The following is an 18,100-nucleotide window of genomic DNA, read 5'->3' on the forward strand; positions in this document are numbered from 1 at the left end:
GGGGGCATTGAAGGAATTTTTAAGATTGTTGTATGAGTTATGGATACATCCCTTTGGATCTCCTTGAGTGATAATTCCCTTATAGATGGGTGTGCACACGTGTGGACCTAAAATGGCGTTGGAGCTACCTTGTGAAGCTGAAGAGCAAGGGGGCAGTGGTTTGGAATACCGGGATACGAAGTGCGCCCGCACCGCAGTGCGAACAATCATGGAGCAATGAACCAAACTGTGTCAAAACAAACGGCACAACATGGCATGATGTGAATCGTGTTCTCACACAACCGATAATAATTTGTTTACGTTTTGCAGTTGATAATTAACCCAATGATCCCTTGACTGGGCTAGTAACGTGTTTTGACGTCGTCCCACGCACAAAGACGGCAATCAGTGCAGTGCAAAAACGGTGTTTTGTAAAGTGTATACAGACCAGTGTTTTGTTTAGTTTTGTGGTTCTCAAACTATTGTGCCTGTGCTGAGCTGAACGGGTTTGCTGACCTTTTGGTAAAACAGTAATTGCACAGCTTACACAAAGTTACCCTATGTGATGGGCAATTGAACGACACCATTGTCCTACCTTCCCGTAACAATTTCTAAGTGAAGTCCACGGTTTGGAGGGGGTCGTTGTGCTCAAACAACCACCCTACCCCAACCATACTCCCCAAACAAAACTAACAAACCCCAAAACGAGAAATTAGAAAATAGAACAGAAACACAGAAACAAAAAGAAATGTGACAACATAAGTAATTTAATAAGAAATGTTTTCTTTGGGTGCCCCCCCCCCGATCCAAAAAATTAGACGTCGTCAGACGCCTTTGACAAGGGTGTTTTTTCTTTCATTATTATCTCGCAACTTCGACAACCAATTGAGCTGAAATTTTCACAGGTCTGTTATTTTATGCATAATTATGTTGAGATACACCAAAGTGAGAGGACTGGTCTTTGACAATATTACCAAAGGTGTCAAGTGTCTTTAGTTAAAGTTTTCAAGCAGCTATTGATTTACTTGTGTTTTCTTTTCGTTTTGATAATTCACAGAAATCCCCCGGTCTGCTGCACCTCGCAGAGGAGCCACTCATATACATCGAAGACAAAAAGTTGCTGTCCACGACTATCATACCACGGTCAGACCACAGAAGCATGCCCAATTTCCAAAAGGGCAATTGGCAAACTCTTTTTCCAAAGCATGATGGGTATGCAGCAATACACTGTTGAGCGGGTTTGTGTACACCACCGCATATGTAACGGGCTTTCATACATGCTCAGTTTGCAACAAGTGCAATAGGGGACAATAAGCCATCCACAGCAGTGTGTGATCCCTTATTGACAACAGCACCCCTGTTCAGTGCGGTGGTGAACGAAGCTCTTTCCGTCGGGGCTATTAAAATACAGTGTATTTAAGCCCAAATAAAAGGTGGATTGTCGTACAATCTCTGATTTTTGACAACGCTACGCCGGACTTGGAAACAGAGAGGAAATTTACCGTCAATACACGGCCACTAAAAGGCAGTTTGGGTCAGTGCCTACAGCTTTTTGTCATTGTTTTATTGAACTCCATGGCTGACGATATCGACAGCACTTCTTCCAGACATTCAGTGGACAGCAAACTAACAGTAACGCAACGTAGCAAGAGCTTGTGCTGACAGTGGCAGTGCTATCCATGCCGGTACCTCACTGAAAAGTGATTTGTGATTAATCTTCAGCAGCAGCAGCAGTGTGAAGTAACTCATATCTCGGTAAAGTCTGACGAACTACTTTTAGGGAGCTATTCCCGGACCGTCGACCACAACAGCGAAGGCACGGTTGCCGGGGCTGAACTCGTCATTTTACGGGGGACGTAAGACACTTCCACGAGGGGTCTCTTGGGTGAATGTTGCGGTTGTCGCTCGGTACTTAGGGCATGTTCCTGCACCCCTTAGTTTGACCGAGAGAGGCCGCGAAAATTGAACTTTAGAATATAGAGAGTCTTATCATCAACGCACGTCAGGTTTTTGTTAAAGCTCTGACATTATCTTTGGTAGTTTGCGTACGACTACAATCGACGAATGGTGTTGTGGACTTTCGTACCCTTCATATAACTTATAAACTATCTCAACACCGAGAGGGAATTGTTTTTAACCACAATGGAGTTAAAAGGAATGAGACCCGGACAATTAGCGTTGATATTTCTTGCCTGTGTTGTGTTGGATTTTGTTTATGCAAATGAGTAAGTATGCCGTCAGTATTTTCTTTTCTTTTAATTACAAAGTGTGAATAGACTGTTTTGTATTCTGGGTGTATGTTATAATGGGTATAATGGTTGTGTTCCAGCAGATAGTTGGTCACTGATTTTGGAACCAGGCCACAGCAGAATTGATTTTCAAACATTTCATAATAAACTAACACAAACAACATTATTCCATTATTTTTATTTTATTTTATCAAAAAACAAGTTCTGAAAATGGTTGCCATGTTTTGCTCATCAAAAAAGACATTAAGACGCAACCTGGCAAATGGTTTTGCTGACTAAAAATAGCTGTGTATTTTTTAAGCGTTAACAATTAATCCACATGTTCCAAGAGAAGCAGTTGTTGCTGCACTTTGCATTTCCATTCCGAATGCAATGCAGAATCATGATCGGTGCATAAAATGACAGGATGCTGGGGAAGTCCAGTTTCCTCTCTCGGTCTGACATATCCATTATTTGGTTCAGTTCTTGAATTGAAGGTAAACCATTTTGTCAACTTACATTATCATTGCCAGGGCAGACATGACAGATAAGATAAGTCTTGAAACTTGTTTTCCCTCCTCATTTACAAAATGTAACGTTACATCATCATAGGTTGGTTGTTGTTGATAAGTAACTTAGTTCCAAACCTCTAGGTTGCAATAGACACAGCTGCACCCAACCTGAAAAGCTTTTTAAATGCTTGATTTCGAGACCTCAAATTCTAAACTTGAGCTCTCGAAATCAAATTACTTCTTTTTCAAAAACTACGTCACTTCAGAGGGAGCCGTTTCTCAAAATGTTTTGTACTTTCAACCTCTCCCCATTACTCGTTACCAACTGAGGTTTTATGACAATAATTATTTTTAGTAATTACCAAGGAAAGTGTCCACTACCTTTACGTAAGTGTCCACTACCTTTAAACTTAGGGCCTATACGTTTTGTTTTATTATTATAACTAGGTTCCATAAAACCTAAATGTTACTTTTCCCACATGCTCCAGTATTTCCTTTTTAGCCTCAGCTCAGCCAAACTTCCACACGAACCGAAATAATGCCCTTTTCTTCCACAAATCACCGGCAGATATTCCCGGCTTTAGTAAATTATTTCCCGGAAATTCCGTTTTAAATCCGGCCCTGATAAGAAAAAGAACATAAACATTTGCTTTACGTGAGTGTGTGTTTTGGCAAATGAACCATAGAGACTTCCTATTGCATTTAACATCACTTCATCAAACTTTGAAGGTTGATACCCGTTGCAGTATAGCACATTGTACTATTTTGTAGCCATCCCATTTTCTTCCCATTTTAATAATGCTACCAAGGTGAAACCATGAAGCTATGGGTTAGACTGACAGTCAACACACTCTCTGGTGTTGCTAACAGTTTGCATTAAAGACACTGGACACGTTCTGTAATTGTCAAAAAGACCAGTATTCTCACTTTGTGTAAAACAAACCTGAGAAAGTGTGGGCTCAGTTGGTCATCGAATATGTGAGAGAATAATGAAAGACAAAAACACCCTTGTTGCATTACTTTGTGTGCTTTCAGATGCATACTACTTCAGCTGAACTCTGAAGGAATTACCTCTTTCTCAAAAACTATACTTCAGAGGGAACAGTTTCTCTCACTGTTTTAACTATCAACAGCTCGAAGTTGCTCGTTACCAAGTACGTTTTTATGCTAACAATTATTCCGAGAAAGTACCAATGTTGCTATAGAATGCCTTTAATGCAGGGAACAACATGACACTACTGCATGCAGAACAGTGCGATTTGAGGTCAATTTTGTATAATAAGTTCTAAATTCATAATCATTGGGTTTTTGCATAATACTTTACCACCGAATTATCAGTTGACAGATCGAACAATGCCTACCCATCACTCTCGGGCATGACAGTCTACATGAAGAAAAAGTCCGCTGTCCACAGTACAAAGCCTATATTATACAAAAAGTCACCGCCACCACCACACGTATTATTACGAAAGAGTCCCATCTTAAAGGCATACACATAAAATAACAAACCTGTGAACAATTTTGGCTCAATTTGGTCATCAAAGTTGCACGAGAATAATGAAAGAAAAGACACTTGTTGCTTTACTTTGTGTGCTTTCAGATGCACAATAAAAGGCTTCAGTTGAAAGCTTTTATTATTTGAGTGAGAAATTACCTCTTTCTCAAAAAACACCTTACTTCAGAGGGAACCTTTTCTCAGAATGTTTTGAACTATCAACAGCTCTCAATTGCACAAAGGATGTTTTTATGATAATAATTGTTTTGAGTATTTACCAATAGTGTCCAGTGCCTTTAAGTTTAAAAAAAAATTCTCTTATTTTTTATATATTTTGTTCTTCCCACAACAGGGGTTACCTCGTCGCACACCCGGAGTTTTTCCGGCCCAGTATGGCGGAACAAATCAGTGTCACCATCTTTGAACCCAGTGAGCCCATGGCGGTTCGCGCCACATTAGTCTTCAAAAACAAGACGGTGGCCTCGGACGAGCGAGTCATCATGGGTAAGGACAGCTTGTAGATTATCTTGGACAACTTTAACATCTTGGAAATATCTTTTCCAATCCTTAAAACACTGAATTTGATTTGAGCAGATGTTTATAAATGAGTCCATTGCAAACGACCGTGGGTTTTCCTGCTCTCTGATAACAGGGACAAATTTCACTCTGCTAAGCAAAAAACGATCAGGATATCACTAATCAGTCACAAATTGTACTTGTGATAATATGGTAGTTTGGCTGGTAGCCTTATTTTGGTGAGCAATTTTTTGTGTGCTTAGCAGCTGTATGAAAGTTGAGCCCATAGTTACAGGCAAACGTCGCACGTTTTGCTATTTTATCTAAATAAAATCGAGGCTCCCCTCGTTTTCAATAGATAGAAAGATACTACAATTAATGTTTTTGAAAGAGCATAATTTTTCGGTCATTTCAGGTTTTGTTTGGCACCGTTCTTTCGACGATTTTCCTTGTTTATAGTGGGGCAAAATGATATACAAAATGTTTCAATTGCTACTCAAAAATCAAGATTTGCTACTCAAAGATATAAGCATTCAGTGTGCACAAAATAAGTTCAGTCTAATTATTGCTATGCAAAATTGGTGGACGAAACTTATTCCATGAAACGTCAGGCCTCTAGTTTGGTTATATATGTTGTGGGTGAAGTATATAATGAATAGGGTAGCTGGCCTTAGCTTTCGATCCAAACCGGACCTTCTTCAGAGGCAAGTGGGTGTGTGTGTGTGTGTGAAGTATAGATACAAACCATTGTGATACACTGTTATAGTAAGTAAGTATAGCAAAGGGAGGACAATGGTTATGCAACGTCGTGGAGGTAGAAATGTTCCCATCACTTTGAATTGGGACCCCATCACCAACAACACACTTGGTAATCGGCTTTGCCTGTTACTACTACAGCCAGCCACGGTGCACCTTTTCAAGCCTTTTCATGGGGGGATCTGAAAGCTTTCGTGTGGCTACTTTGTAAATCAGGAAATGGGGAACAGTAGGAGTTGAGCTTATGTAATTCCCCCAGATTAGGCCGTGATTGTGAAGCGGAGTTTTTCTTTTTATCGTGAATAATGAAAGTGTCCACAATGAAAGAACCATAACAGACCCGCCACAGCTTGGAAACACCATGGAGGTAGAGAAACACACGTGTTAAAAAGACGGTGTCCAAACTGATCATAATAATACTTAAATTCTAGCAGCGGAAGCCCTTATCCATTGTTGCGTGTGGATAAATCCCAGTTCAAACAACGAATACACTTTCAGTATTTATACACACACAAGAATGAAGAATTAATCCGACCACTTCGTGTGGATAAATAAATAAACTGAGTCGGTGGTCAGGGGGATGATGATGCGATACTTTCTCCGGTCCTACCGGAGCATGGAGAGGTAGCCTCCACGAGCAAGGTTGCTGCTATGTTCCTGTGCGTACTAAATACCCCCATGGGCCGTGTCTTTTTTTGTCAAGGGTATAAGGCTCGTTTCTGTGGAAATAATCGTATTAAAGTCGGGTCCTTGGCAGCTGTGGGGTCTATCACTCTGTACACCATGAGGTAAAATTACATGTACATGTGCATTGAAGACCTACTCTAGAATCCAAGGACAATACCCAACGTTACACGTTGCGTATGATCTTGTTTGGTCTCTTTTTACGGATCTTTTACAGTGAACGATTTCCCTTGTAAAATGCTAAAAACAATATCTCGACTCTCGGTCGCTAATTAAAACAAATCATATCGAAATTAGCATTAAGCTAGCATAAAATATGTTTGGTGTGTATATTTTGCTGTCGGATTTGCGGGATGAAATCGTTCCCCGCTTTTGACATTATGGGATTTTGAGGCATTGCATGGTGATGTGTATATCAAATTGGTTTGCGATGAACACCATGTGCGTGTATCTACTTGAGCAATGTCGAACCGTTAAAGGAACACGTTGCCTTGGATCGGACGAGTTGGTCTTTGAAAAGCGTTTGTAACCGTTTTTTATAAAATGCATATGGGTAGAAAGATGTTGTAAAAGTAGAATACAATGATCCACACAAACATGCCTCGAAATTGCGTGGTTTTCCTTTTTACCTCGTCGATTAACACGTCGGCCATTTATGGGGGTCAAAATTTTGACTCCCATAAATGGCCGACCATGTTAGTTCACACAGTAGAAGGAAAACCACGCAATTTCGAGGCAAACTTGTGTGGATCATTGTATTCTACTTTTAAAACATCTTTCCAACCATATGCATTTTATAACAAACGGTTACAAACGCTTTTGTTTTGACCAACTCGTCCGATCCAAGGCAACGTGTTCCTTTAAGAACAATGTAGAACCATGGAGGTAGAAATGGTAGAACTCACTCCGCTGAAGTGAAGATTCACTAAAAATAGTATTCCCGGCTGATTTTCTACCTTCCGCCCAGGTAGTAAGTTAAAAACCAGGGGTGGATTTCACAAAGAGTTAGGACTAGTCTTATCTCGAGTTACGACTAGTTACTCGTCCTAACTTAGGACTATGCATGCAATTTGTATATCTCGTAGGACTAGTCCTAAGTTAGGACTAGTCCTAAGTTAGGACTAGTCCTAAGTTAGGACTAGTCCTAACTCTATGACATGTGAAGTCGACCCCAGGACAGTTCTTTAGTCAGAGCTGAGAAGTCTCCCGAATTCCCAAAATCTACTCCGCGGTAGTACTAGTATAAGCAAGGTTTTTTGTATCCTCATAAAGGTTTTCCTCCCCCACCAGCGAGCTCGATACATCTTGGGCTATGATTAGTAATAGTCTCTTATTTTCCCGCGATCACCGCACCAAGACCCAAGACCCCGACTCTCTCTGCGCGCAAAGTTCAAGAAGTGTTCGTAATATTGCCGTGGCAACTCAGCAGTCTATTTATTTTTTCTGGGGTGTTTTTTTTTTTTTTTTACCTTGGGATAAAGGGCCTGTATTCTGTTACATGTAGCGGGTACTGGGAGTTCAGAGAGCCTCTCAGCTGTCGGTTCATGTCAGATCGCTGGAGAGAATGACTGGGCCTCCCCTTGCCCCGTGACATTGACCTTTTGGATGGCACTATGCCTCGTGGAGCGGATCAGTCTATATCCTTTAACTATTAGACCCCTCGTCGCACAATATTTAAGAATGGACGAGAATGTTGGACTGTGTGAGTGTACGAATTGAGATGGTTATTATTTTCGTGAATTAAACTATTTCTCCAAAAACCTATATCCTAAATCTAAACATGTATTATTACCTTTTGACATGCATTTTGTGAAATGAGTGTCACTGTCAAACAAAATGTTTGATAACGTGTTGTACCTAATCTTCTTCACTTCCTGTTGATGTTTTTGTTAAATGAGTGTCACTGTCTACGATTTTTTTTAGAATGTGCCGTAATGTGAAATATTTGTATACTCACGGAATTTTCTTTTATAGCAGTCAACCATCGCTAACAAAAGAGAAAAATTTACATAGTTCTGTTTATAAATAGTACATTCTGAAGTCCGGAATCTCATTTCTGCTTTGTGTTTCTTGGTTTTGATGTCCTCTTAAAACAATGTTCATGACAGAGATAATTCGCCGGACCCAGCAGACCGAATTAGTTACTACTTATTTTGTTTCGTGTGCTTGTACGCGACTCGTGCACACGAAGTATACGTCATTTTCGAGCGCGCAAAATAAAGAACTCAAAAAGTATTACTTGGCACGTGGCTTCTCATTTCGTACTACACAAACGAATCCTTGCCCAAAGAATGTTTTGGAATAGTTAATCTGTCCCTTTTTCAGATGCTTCATTTCTTTTCGTGAGAAAGAACAGTCCAGTTGGAAACGAGTTCTATATTTAATTTTTTTCAGAGGATGCGACTTGCCTGTCTTGCGATCACTTTTATTTGGAAAAGGAAATCATTACGATGGAATACAGTTTGACATTACATGCAAATGAAACAAGATATTTGGGATGCAGTTGCATCGTGGCCTAATATCCAGTATAGCTACTGTAATATGCGAGAAAAATATTCGTTAGCAATCGATTGCTAATTTTGATTTGACAATCGAGATAAGCACAGATGACTTAAGTTTTTGATGGACAGTCCCGAGGCGAAGCTATTATTATTTGCGTTGCCAAGAACGTCTTTTTATTTACTGTTTTACAAGAAAATCAAACTGTGATTATTTGTTTTTGTTCTAAGTTAAATTCCTTTCCGTATGACTTATTCATTAACTGTATTTTGTTTTTATAATATTGTTACCCTCCCCAGGGTTACGGAGTGTGTTCCAGTTAGGAATAAAACATTATACAATGCAATTAAAAATCGTTTACTTTTTCTAATAAAATACTGTTGACTAAATGTTTATTGTCTTGGCTGATGTAACACTAATACCAAATAATTTGTATCTTTATTTGTATACACAGGTAAAGGGAAGCTCACTCTTCAGGTAAGCAAAATGATTAACTTAAGCTAGTTAGCAAAGTTGTTAACTCAAGTTAGCAAAATTGTTAACTCAAGTTAGCAAAAATGTTAACTCAAGTCAGCAAAATAATTAACATATGTGAGAAAAATATCAAGTTATCAAATTATTTTAACCCAAGTTAGCAAAGTTTATAACTCAAGTTTTAGACAAATACTTTAGTTTTTTTTTAAAGATTAAATTCAAAAGGCTTTAACCAAGAGCAAAACATTTTGTTCAATTTTGTTTGGTCTTACTTCAAGTCCACCACATAGAGCAAGGCTAACTGAAGTTGCCTTCATTCGTTTAATTTACTTGTGAGAGCCTGTTTTAAGAAAGCCCTGCTGATGACGTCATTGTAAAGTTTCCGAAAACACTTTATTGTAAAAATGGAGTCCCATTGAAGGGTCAACCTCTTCCCCGGACAAAGAGCCCCCTTTTCAATTCTTCTTTTCGTTTCCTGGTCACGTCTGACGAGAGAGACTTCCCCCTTGAAAGGCCGTTCTTTTGTGACACCCCCTGCAAGTCAAACAGGACGATGTTTGCTGGCAATCAGCGGCGCTTAAACGGTTCTTCAGTAAAAATTATGTGGAAGAGAGAGTTTTTAAATGAGGTATATTCTTGGCCATTTCCCACTACTTGCGGGGTGTTTAGTGATCATCAAAGCGATCGGTCAAACATGATGATGTTTGCTGACAATCAGCGCCGCTTAAACGGTTCTTCAGTAAAACTATTGAGAGAGTTTTTTAAATGACCATCCTTGGCACATTTCCCACTACCTGCGGGGTGTTTTGCGATCATCAAAGGATGGCGATGTTTTTACGCCTACAAACGCTGCTGTCACAGCGACCCCGGGCCACGTTTTAGTGGAGTGGTGTCAACGTCCCTTAAACTTTTGTTTTTCTTATTTGGGTCGAAGCTATAAGAAGCTAAATGGCCCGGGCTTTTGTTATAAATATTTTGTGAGTATCTTATACGTGCCCTCCGTTAGTCAATGCGTCACTGGAACCATAGACCAATGTCCGTTGTCCTTCTCTATACTGGATGGACCAAGGACTATTTAAACCAAGCTTCATTGTAAATGCAAACCAATATTTCTCCACGCCCCCCCCCCAACAAAAAGGGTAATTGGAACAAGAGGTTAGTGGGAATCGAAAGCGTTTTTCTTTGGGCTCACCGCAGGTAGCCTCTGTAATGAGTATTCCTTGTTTGTGTTGTTTAAAGTTGGCCCGGTTGGTGCCGTGATGAGTATGAAAAGAAGCTTCCAAAAATAGCCAAGAATGAAAAGTGATGGTGGGCTAAAACTGACGTGAATCGTTTGTTTTTTGTGAAGGTTGCAAAGAAAACAGAATAACAAATCAGCGCGTCAGTGTTTTTTTGCTTGATGAAACATCAGCTCGCGGTGATGGGCCCCTTGCTAGCTACCCTTATCACTAGCAAAGTTGCCCTCGACGAGTATAAAACCATTCGCATCTTCCGAGACCCCATTTCGTTCCGAACCAAACGGAAACAGAGCAGCAGGGGTCGATTTCACAAAGGTAGTCCTAACTTAGGACTAGTCCTAAGCAATGCTAAGAGATAGGACTGGTCCTAAGTTAGGACCAGTAACTCATCCTAACTTAGGACTGGTCCTATCTCTTAGCATTGCCTAGGACTAGTCCTAAGTTAGGACTACCTTTGTGAAATCCACCCCAGGTCCCCAATTCGAAGTTTGCTGTGACTCAAAAGCTCTTAAATTCGAGGGGAAAATACGATGTAGGTTTTCGCACGTAGTTCAACCATTTTGACCTACACATCCCTTTAAGAATCAAAACGCAGATAGACTTTTTTTATGTGACTGAAGGCACTGGGGTGGATTTCACAAAGAGTTAGGACTAGTCTTATATCGAGTTAGGACCAGTTACTCGTCCTAACTTAGGACTACCAGTGCAATTTGTTCATCTCCTAGGACTAGTCTTAAGTTAGGACTAGTCCTAACTCTTTGTGAAATCGACCCCTGGACACGTTTGGTAATCACTCAAAATATATAATATATCAGCCTAAAAACTAACAGCAACGGAGAGCTGTTGATAGTGTAAATCATTGGGTGCGTTCGTTTAGCTTCCCTGGGTCGACCCCGGTGTGTGGCGTTTTTTTTCCCCAGGACGAACGTGGGTAACTATCTGCACACGTTCGTCCTGGAGAAAAAAAAACGCCACACACCGGGGTCGACCCAGGGAAGCTAAACGAACGCACCCATAATGAGAAATGACTCACTCTAAAGTAGTGTAGTTTTTGAAAAAGGGAAACATTTTCTCACTATAATATTTGAATTCATGAAGGACTTGAGGCCTGAAGCTCTTCTCAGGCATCTATAAAAGCGCTTAAATTGGTGCGCAACAAGGGTGTCATGTGTTTCATTATTTTTCTGCATTTTCGCTGTCCAATTGAGACCAAGTTTTCACAGACTTGTGTATGTTGGGATACACCACTAGTGGGCATATTGGTCTTTGGAAATAACCAAATGTGTGTCTAGTGTCTTTAAATAATTAACCAAGCTTCATGAGAACGGAAAACTGATGTACGCAAACAAACTTGAACTTGCATTGTCATCATTTACAGGCATGGACCCATCCTTCACTGATTCAATCACGGAGGAATATATTTATTTGTTCTTCCTCCACGATTCAAATCAAGTAGAGAAACATAATACATTTCAGTGTTCAGTGCCTTTTAAAGGCAGTGGACATTATTGGTAGTTACTCAAAATATTTATTAGCATAAAACCTTACTTGGTAACAAGCAATGGGGAGAGGTTGATAGTATGAAACATTGGGAGAAACGGCTCCCTCTGAAGTGAAGTAGTTTTCGAGAAAGAAGTAATTTGATTTCGAGACCTCAAATTTAGAATTTGAGGTCTCGAAATCAAGCATATGAAAGCACACAACTTCGTGTGACAAGGGTGTTTTTTCTTTCATTATTATCTCGCAACTTCGACAACCATTTGAATTCAAATTTTCACAGGTTTGTTATTTTATGCATATGTTGAGATACAGCAAGTGAGAAGACTGGTCTTTGACAATTACCAATGGTGTCCAGAGTCTTTAAGAAAATTGTTGACGCTGTGCGTCTTTGAAAAACAATAACGGTGGGGTAAAGAATACACAAGTCAGCTTTACTATGTACAGGCCTTTGTTATAAAATGCACTTTCCAGTTACCTTTTCCTCTACACACAGACGGATTAAAAAAAAAACATGTGTCGTGCAGAGTATTGTTTATTTGCGCTCGATTGAAAAAAAAAAGATGACCGCAATTTGGATGGGTTGAATTGTTTCAGGTACCCCGTGACGTAAGAGGGAAAGTAACACTTGAAGTTTGCGGTAACTGCGAAAGTGGTTCCACCGGCTACCACTTCAAAAACTCAACAGAATTGGACGTCGTGGACAAGGGCACTTCGGTCTTTATTCAAACAGATAAGCCAGTATATAAACCATCTCAACGAGGTAGGTGTACCCATAGGATTCTCTTTCCTATTAGGAGTTTTAAGGGCACAGTGGGGGTTTAGAAGAGTTTCTAGAAGGGGACCTCGGTTTCTTACAAATTGAAACATTTTGTTTCTTTAAGAGGTGTAGAATTTTGCAATGGGGATAAAGAATATTGATTTTGATTACCCATATATTATTATACACAGATGTGTGCTATTACTGTTCACTGTATATTTTCACAAGTTCTGTGCTGAAAAAAAAAAAACAGGCTCGGATGGGATTATTCACAGAACTCGGGAGAGTACTGGTAGAGTAATATACAGTACTGAGTATACAGTACTGAGTATACAGTGCTAATACACATCTGTAAGGGAGGGTAAAAAAAATTACATATAATTTTGTTAAAAATCAGTGAGGAATTTATAAAAAATTAATTTGCAGTTTAATGTAGAAGTCAGTGATTCTGTGCTATGCCCGTTTGTCATAAATTAGATCCAGACGAGTTAGCTGTTTGCAAGACACTCAAGTTTATTGAGATTGGAGATAGAAAAAATATTTAGCGAAGTGTATACCATTATAGATACCAAATTTCTTGCATTTACTTTAACTTCAATTATGTCAATTTCAGTGATTCTGTGTTTGGAGTCCGTTTTCCTAAGTAAGAAAGTTTGTTACAACACTTTCATGTGTATGCCTATTTAGTCAACTTCAGTGAAGAGTTATCTTTGCTATCTTCAGAAGATAGCAGATATCCCTTATTTAACAAAGTTATACATCGATTATGTGTCAATTCCAGTGATTTGATACTTTGAGTCTTCATACTTTGGTCATAAATTACGTTCAGCTGAGTCAGTTGTTTGCTTACAAGGCCCCCACCCCCAGTTTGTTGAGACAGTTAACAATTTTTTGCTATCTTCAGTAGATAGTAAGCAGATATCCCTCATTTCACTGGTGCTCATTTACACTGTTTAACTGCGATAGGTTGTCAATGTCAGTGAATAATATGTGATTTAATTCTCGTTCCTTGGCCATGACCATGAACTACATTCAGCCGAATTGGTTGTTTGCTTTAGAAAACAATCACATTATGAATGTATTTTATTTATTAGGGCCTATGTAATGTATAAACCCTTTTTTGTTTTTATGTGTTACATATAATAAGTAATTCCAACACATGAAAATTAATCCGATTGTGATGTCAAAATTGTTGTGGACTTATTAGCATTTCCTCTAAGATATTTCTTAATATGAATATCACTCATCTATAACACAAAACTCTAGCAATACTTAAACTGAAGGAGACTGTCAGAATGATACTAATAGCTTCCAAGTTGTTGGTTCTTCTCTGTGAACGATTAAATTATCCAATGACATCTATGTGTAATTTTTTCTCCTTTAGTTTTAATCAACTTTATCCTGACTGGGCCAGATCTCAGGCCCAAGAATGAACCGGTAAGACACCTCATTTTTAAGCTAGCTAAACACCTCAGCCTGTTCAGATATAAACCTTTAGCTGATTTTTCGGATACCTTGCAGAAATACTAATTAAATTGACTCCCATAAATGGCCGACCGTGTTTGTCGACGAGGTAAAAGGAAAACCATGCAATTTCGAGTGATACTTGTGTGGATCATTATATTCTACTTTTAAAATATCTTGCTAATCATATGTATTTTATAACATATGGTTACAAATGCTTCTCAAAGACCAACTCGACCGATCCAAGGCAACGTGTTCCTTTAATGTCTACTACTCTCTTGTCAGTATCTCTGTGTGTTTCTCTCTCCTTTCTAAGATGCTGGCCTATGTTGTAGATCCTCAAGGTTCAAGAATGATACAGTGGAGGAAACTGCAGCCATTGTGTTGTGGTGAGTATATACTTCCCAAGGATTGTGTCAAAAGTGCTACTCACACGACAGCAATTTAACTGGGGTCCCTTGCTAAGTTTCAAAATGTTTGACAATATTTTGTAAGAGAACTTGGACAGTAGAAAACATTGTTGTTCTTTCATACGAGGTAAATTTTGTAACAAAATTCAACAACGCTACAATTTAGCAAGAGACCCGCACAAATTGCTCTCATGTGAAAGGGGCTAAAAACTCATGACAGAAACTAGGATTGAACATTTTACATTTCAGTCTGCAGTTACTGTGTTTGTTCCAGGCATCTGATGACCATCTCATTCTCTGGCATGGCCTGTTTTCATAAAAACTTCTGAAGCTCAGAAATCTCTTGCTTAGCGAAAATTGGTTACTAGTCAAAATGCACTTTCCATCGCTGTGACAGGTACCCCAATCGTTTTATGCTTAAAATGTATAAACCAGTAAGCAAAGTTTCAAGTATTACAGCTCATTTCAGAGCTCTCATAAAGTGTTCCTATGCCACTGCAAACGTCCATGGATGAACATTAAAATAATGCTTGCACTGTATTTTGAGACGCCAGAATGTTTCCGCAATGGACTTCCTTAATTACTTTTGGTTATTGATGGCTATGTTTGAAAAGGTAAGTCTGCCGGATGTTCTTGGCTGTAAAGAGACAGGTCCTGTACTTTTCTGATGAGGCCGTTGGTGGGGGACATTCTGTTGTCCAGAGCCTAGGGGTCGTGTTGAAGCATAGTAATCTAGGTCAATGTAAACATGACCTTTTTCTGTTGAGGGGTTATTGTTAATTTGCTCAGGAGATTGTTTTTCTACTCCATCCTGACTTTGTTTGCACGGAGGAGGTGTTTACGATTTTCCATTAAACTCAGTAGAGTTTAATGCAAAGGTCGCACACCAAGAATATCTCTTTGGCAGAGGTGATGAAGATTTAGTCCCTAAAACACTGGGCCTCTTTGAGATGTAAAGAGTCAGCGGAAAGAAAGAGGATAACCCTCTCTTGTACTACAGTTTACGGGGGCACCAAGGTAATTGACCAGGTTAAGTATCCGGCCTGAATCGTTTACCCCGGTCTCTCTGCCGCCCCATTCTCTTGTACAACAGTTGATGGGGGCACCAAGGCATTGATCAGATAAGTAGCCGGCCTGAATCATTTACCCCCAGTCTGCCCCCCCCCCCCCCCAGGTAGGTGCTCCAGCAAAGTGGCATATACCAGGGAATAGCCGACACTGCTCTGGAGAAGGGGTAAGAAGTGGTTTTGAAAACAAAGTGGTTTTGAAAACAGTGTGAAAGTGTGCTTGGATAACCATGGTGTAAAAACGTCCCGGGGCCTCCCCCAGGGCTGTATTTTACGGGGATAAGAGATGTGAAAAGGGCCTAAAGCTGTGATCGGTTTTTAGAGCAAAAATTGTACTATGAAGGGCTCAATTCGAATTTGATTTTGTCTGAAGTTGGTCTTTGAAGCCTTGTTGGTCATTGGAGCTTACCTCTTAGAAAATACATTAAAAGAAGAATTCAAGTGTAACAGGATATGTAAGTAAGAATCATAAGATGGGAAGCTTTGCACTGTCAGGGAGAAAGGAATTTAATGACATATTATGAGGAATTTTTATTAAAAAGAGGAAGAAAGTCAATGGGGTAAGAGCATGCCGACCATGATGCTTGAAGGTAAGATTTCAAGCACAGTACTTTCAAATGGCATAACAATTCTTGAAATACTTCCGAAGGAGCTTCTCCTCTCCTTTCTGAAATCCAAATTCCACCATTATCCACTTGACTCAAACAACGCTACAAATCCTCTTGAAGTGTATATTGCATAAACACAATGGGTTCTTTGTTTACACATAGCTTCATGGTTTACATGACCTGTTCGAAAACAATACGGGACACAAATCACTGGGGACGTTTATTTTGTTTTTGTGGCAAGGGTAGATACTCGACCTGTGGGGCTGCCATAAGCGGCCATCTTGTGCCCTCTTCTGCAGTTATGACGTCTTCACTTCCTGGAGGGGTTTTAAGAATGTTATAAGATCCGCTCAAGGGGGAAATAAAAGACCTACCACTCATATTGTTTACATAATTGTTTATATACAAAAGTGAGCTCTTGCCTGACCTGCGACCCTTTCAGCCCTTTACAGATGTTGTTGGCCTAGATATGCTTCTGTAGGTATGTGAGTTGAGTTCATGTTTAGGCCTTGGTTGGATGGTCCTTTTTCTATGGTTGGAAGTATCAACTCTTCCTGATTAAGATTGTTCATTTTTTTCAGTCCCAATGGAGTATTTGCAGATTCTTTTTAAGAAGGATTTCAGAAGAAGAGGAGAAGTTCCTTTAAAAGCATCTCAGAATTTTTATTCCATGTACCGTGCTTGATGAGATTTTTCCTTCAAGCATCATGGTTGTCATGCTTACCTCAATGACTTTTCTTCCCCTTTTTTATACAAACTTCTCATAATGTCCTAAAATCCCTTTCCTCGGAAGACCAAGTTTTTTGGGGGTTTGAAAAAAAATTGCGTAGTGTTGTTACTGAGAACCAACACTCCTTTCATAAAAGAGCTTACATTGTCAAGATGCATTAAAATTGTTGTATCCACTCTGATTTACGACCCAGCCTTAAAATTGTTTACCACATTTTACAAAGCTTCAAAAGTCACTTAATTCATCAGCTTCTAACACCTGCACAGAGTAAACATGCTTTGTATAAAGGCATGTTATTATGGCTTTCATTTTTTGGCTTCAAAGCAAACTATATTCCCAGGCATTGGAAAAGCACTGGCTATCTTTAAAGACACATGGACACGGTTGGTAATAACTCAAAATAGTTGTAAAAACTTACTTGGTAATGAGCAAAGGAGAGCTGTTGATAGTATAAAACATTGTGAGAAATAACTCCCTCTGAAGCCTTTTTTAGGCAATATGAAAGCACACACATTTTTGAGCAACAATGGTGTATTTTTTTCATTGTTCTCTTGCAACTTAGATGACAAAATTAGTCAAATTTTCACAGATTTCTTATTTTACACATAATATGTTGGAATATACACCAAGTGAGAATACTGGTCTTTGACAATCACAAAAGGTGTCCAGTGTCTTTAAACTATAACTCTTTGAGAACTTGACAATGTATAATCTTGGTTTTTTTTCACAGGTATTATCAACTCCAGCTTTCCACTGTCAGATCAGCCAATGCTTGGAGAGTGGTCTATTTATGCAGAAGTTCAAGGCCACACTTATAATAAAACATTTGAGGTCAACAAATATGGTAAGTTCCTTGGGTTGTTTAGTACCAGGAAACGTATAAAATGTTACAGGGAAATCTCTGCTGGTATTGAGTAAACCTAGTGAAGCATATGTTGCAGGTTTGAAAGAGGGTATCTGGTGAGAATGGAACCAAAACAACAACTAACAGTCAGTTCTCGTACACAAAACATAATGTCCACATATTTACATTAAACTTACACCATTTGAAGATAATGATAATAGAAAGCTTACCTTAAAAATAATACTAGCTGAGGTGCTGGAGTCTATGAGAAATGAGTAAAACAATGTTGCGAAAATACATTTTACATGCTAAAATAATGTTTCCTTTAAAGACGAAACT

General features: G+C 39.2%; 1 protein-coding gene across 1 annotated transcript in view; it reads left to right on the forward strand.

Annotated features, from left to right (window-relative positions):
- Positions 1–822: 822 nt before the first annotated feature.
- The window catches only part of LOC139937024 (C3 and PZP-like alpha-2-macroglobulin domain-containing protein 8), a 60,911-nt gene continuing 43,633 nt past the window's right edge, over positions 823–18,100 (forward strand). The window contains exons 1-7 of the mRNA XM_071931968.1: positions 823–2,204; positions 4,567–4,718; positions 9,124–9,146; positions 12,476–12,641; positions 14,023–14,075; positions 14,419–14,491; positions 17,648–17,761. Coding sequence (XP_071788069.1) covers positions 2,122–2,204; positions 4,567–4,718; positions 9,124–9,146; positions 12,476–12,641; positions 14,023–14,075; positions 14,419–14,491; positions 17,648–17,761 — 664 coding nt within the window. The 5' untranslated portion in view covers positions 823–2,121. The remainder of the gene's footprint in view (positions 2,205–4,566; positions 4,719–9,123; positions 9,147–12,475; positions 12,642–14,022; positions 14,076–14,418; positions 14,492–17,647; positions 17,762–18,100) is intronic.

This window comes from Asterias amurensis, chromosome 5 (genome assembly GCF_032118995.1).
Source record: "Asterias amurensis chromosome 5, ASM3211899v1".
Taxonomy (NCBI): domain Eukaryota; kingdom Metazoa; phylum Echinodermata; class Asteroidea; order Forcipulatida; family Asteriidae; genus Asterias; species Asterias amurensis.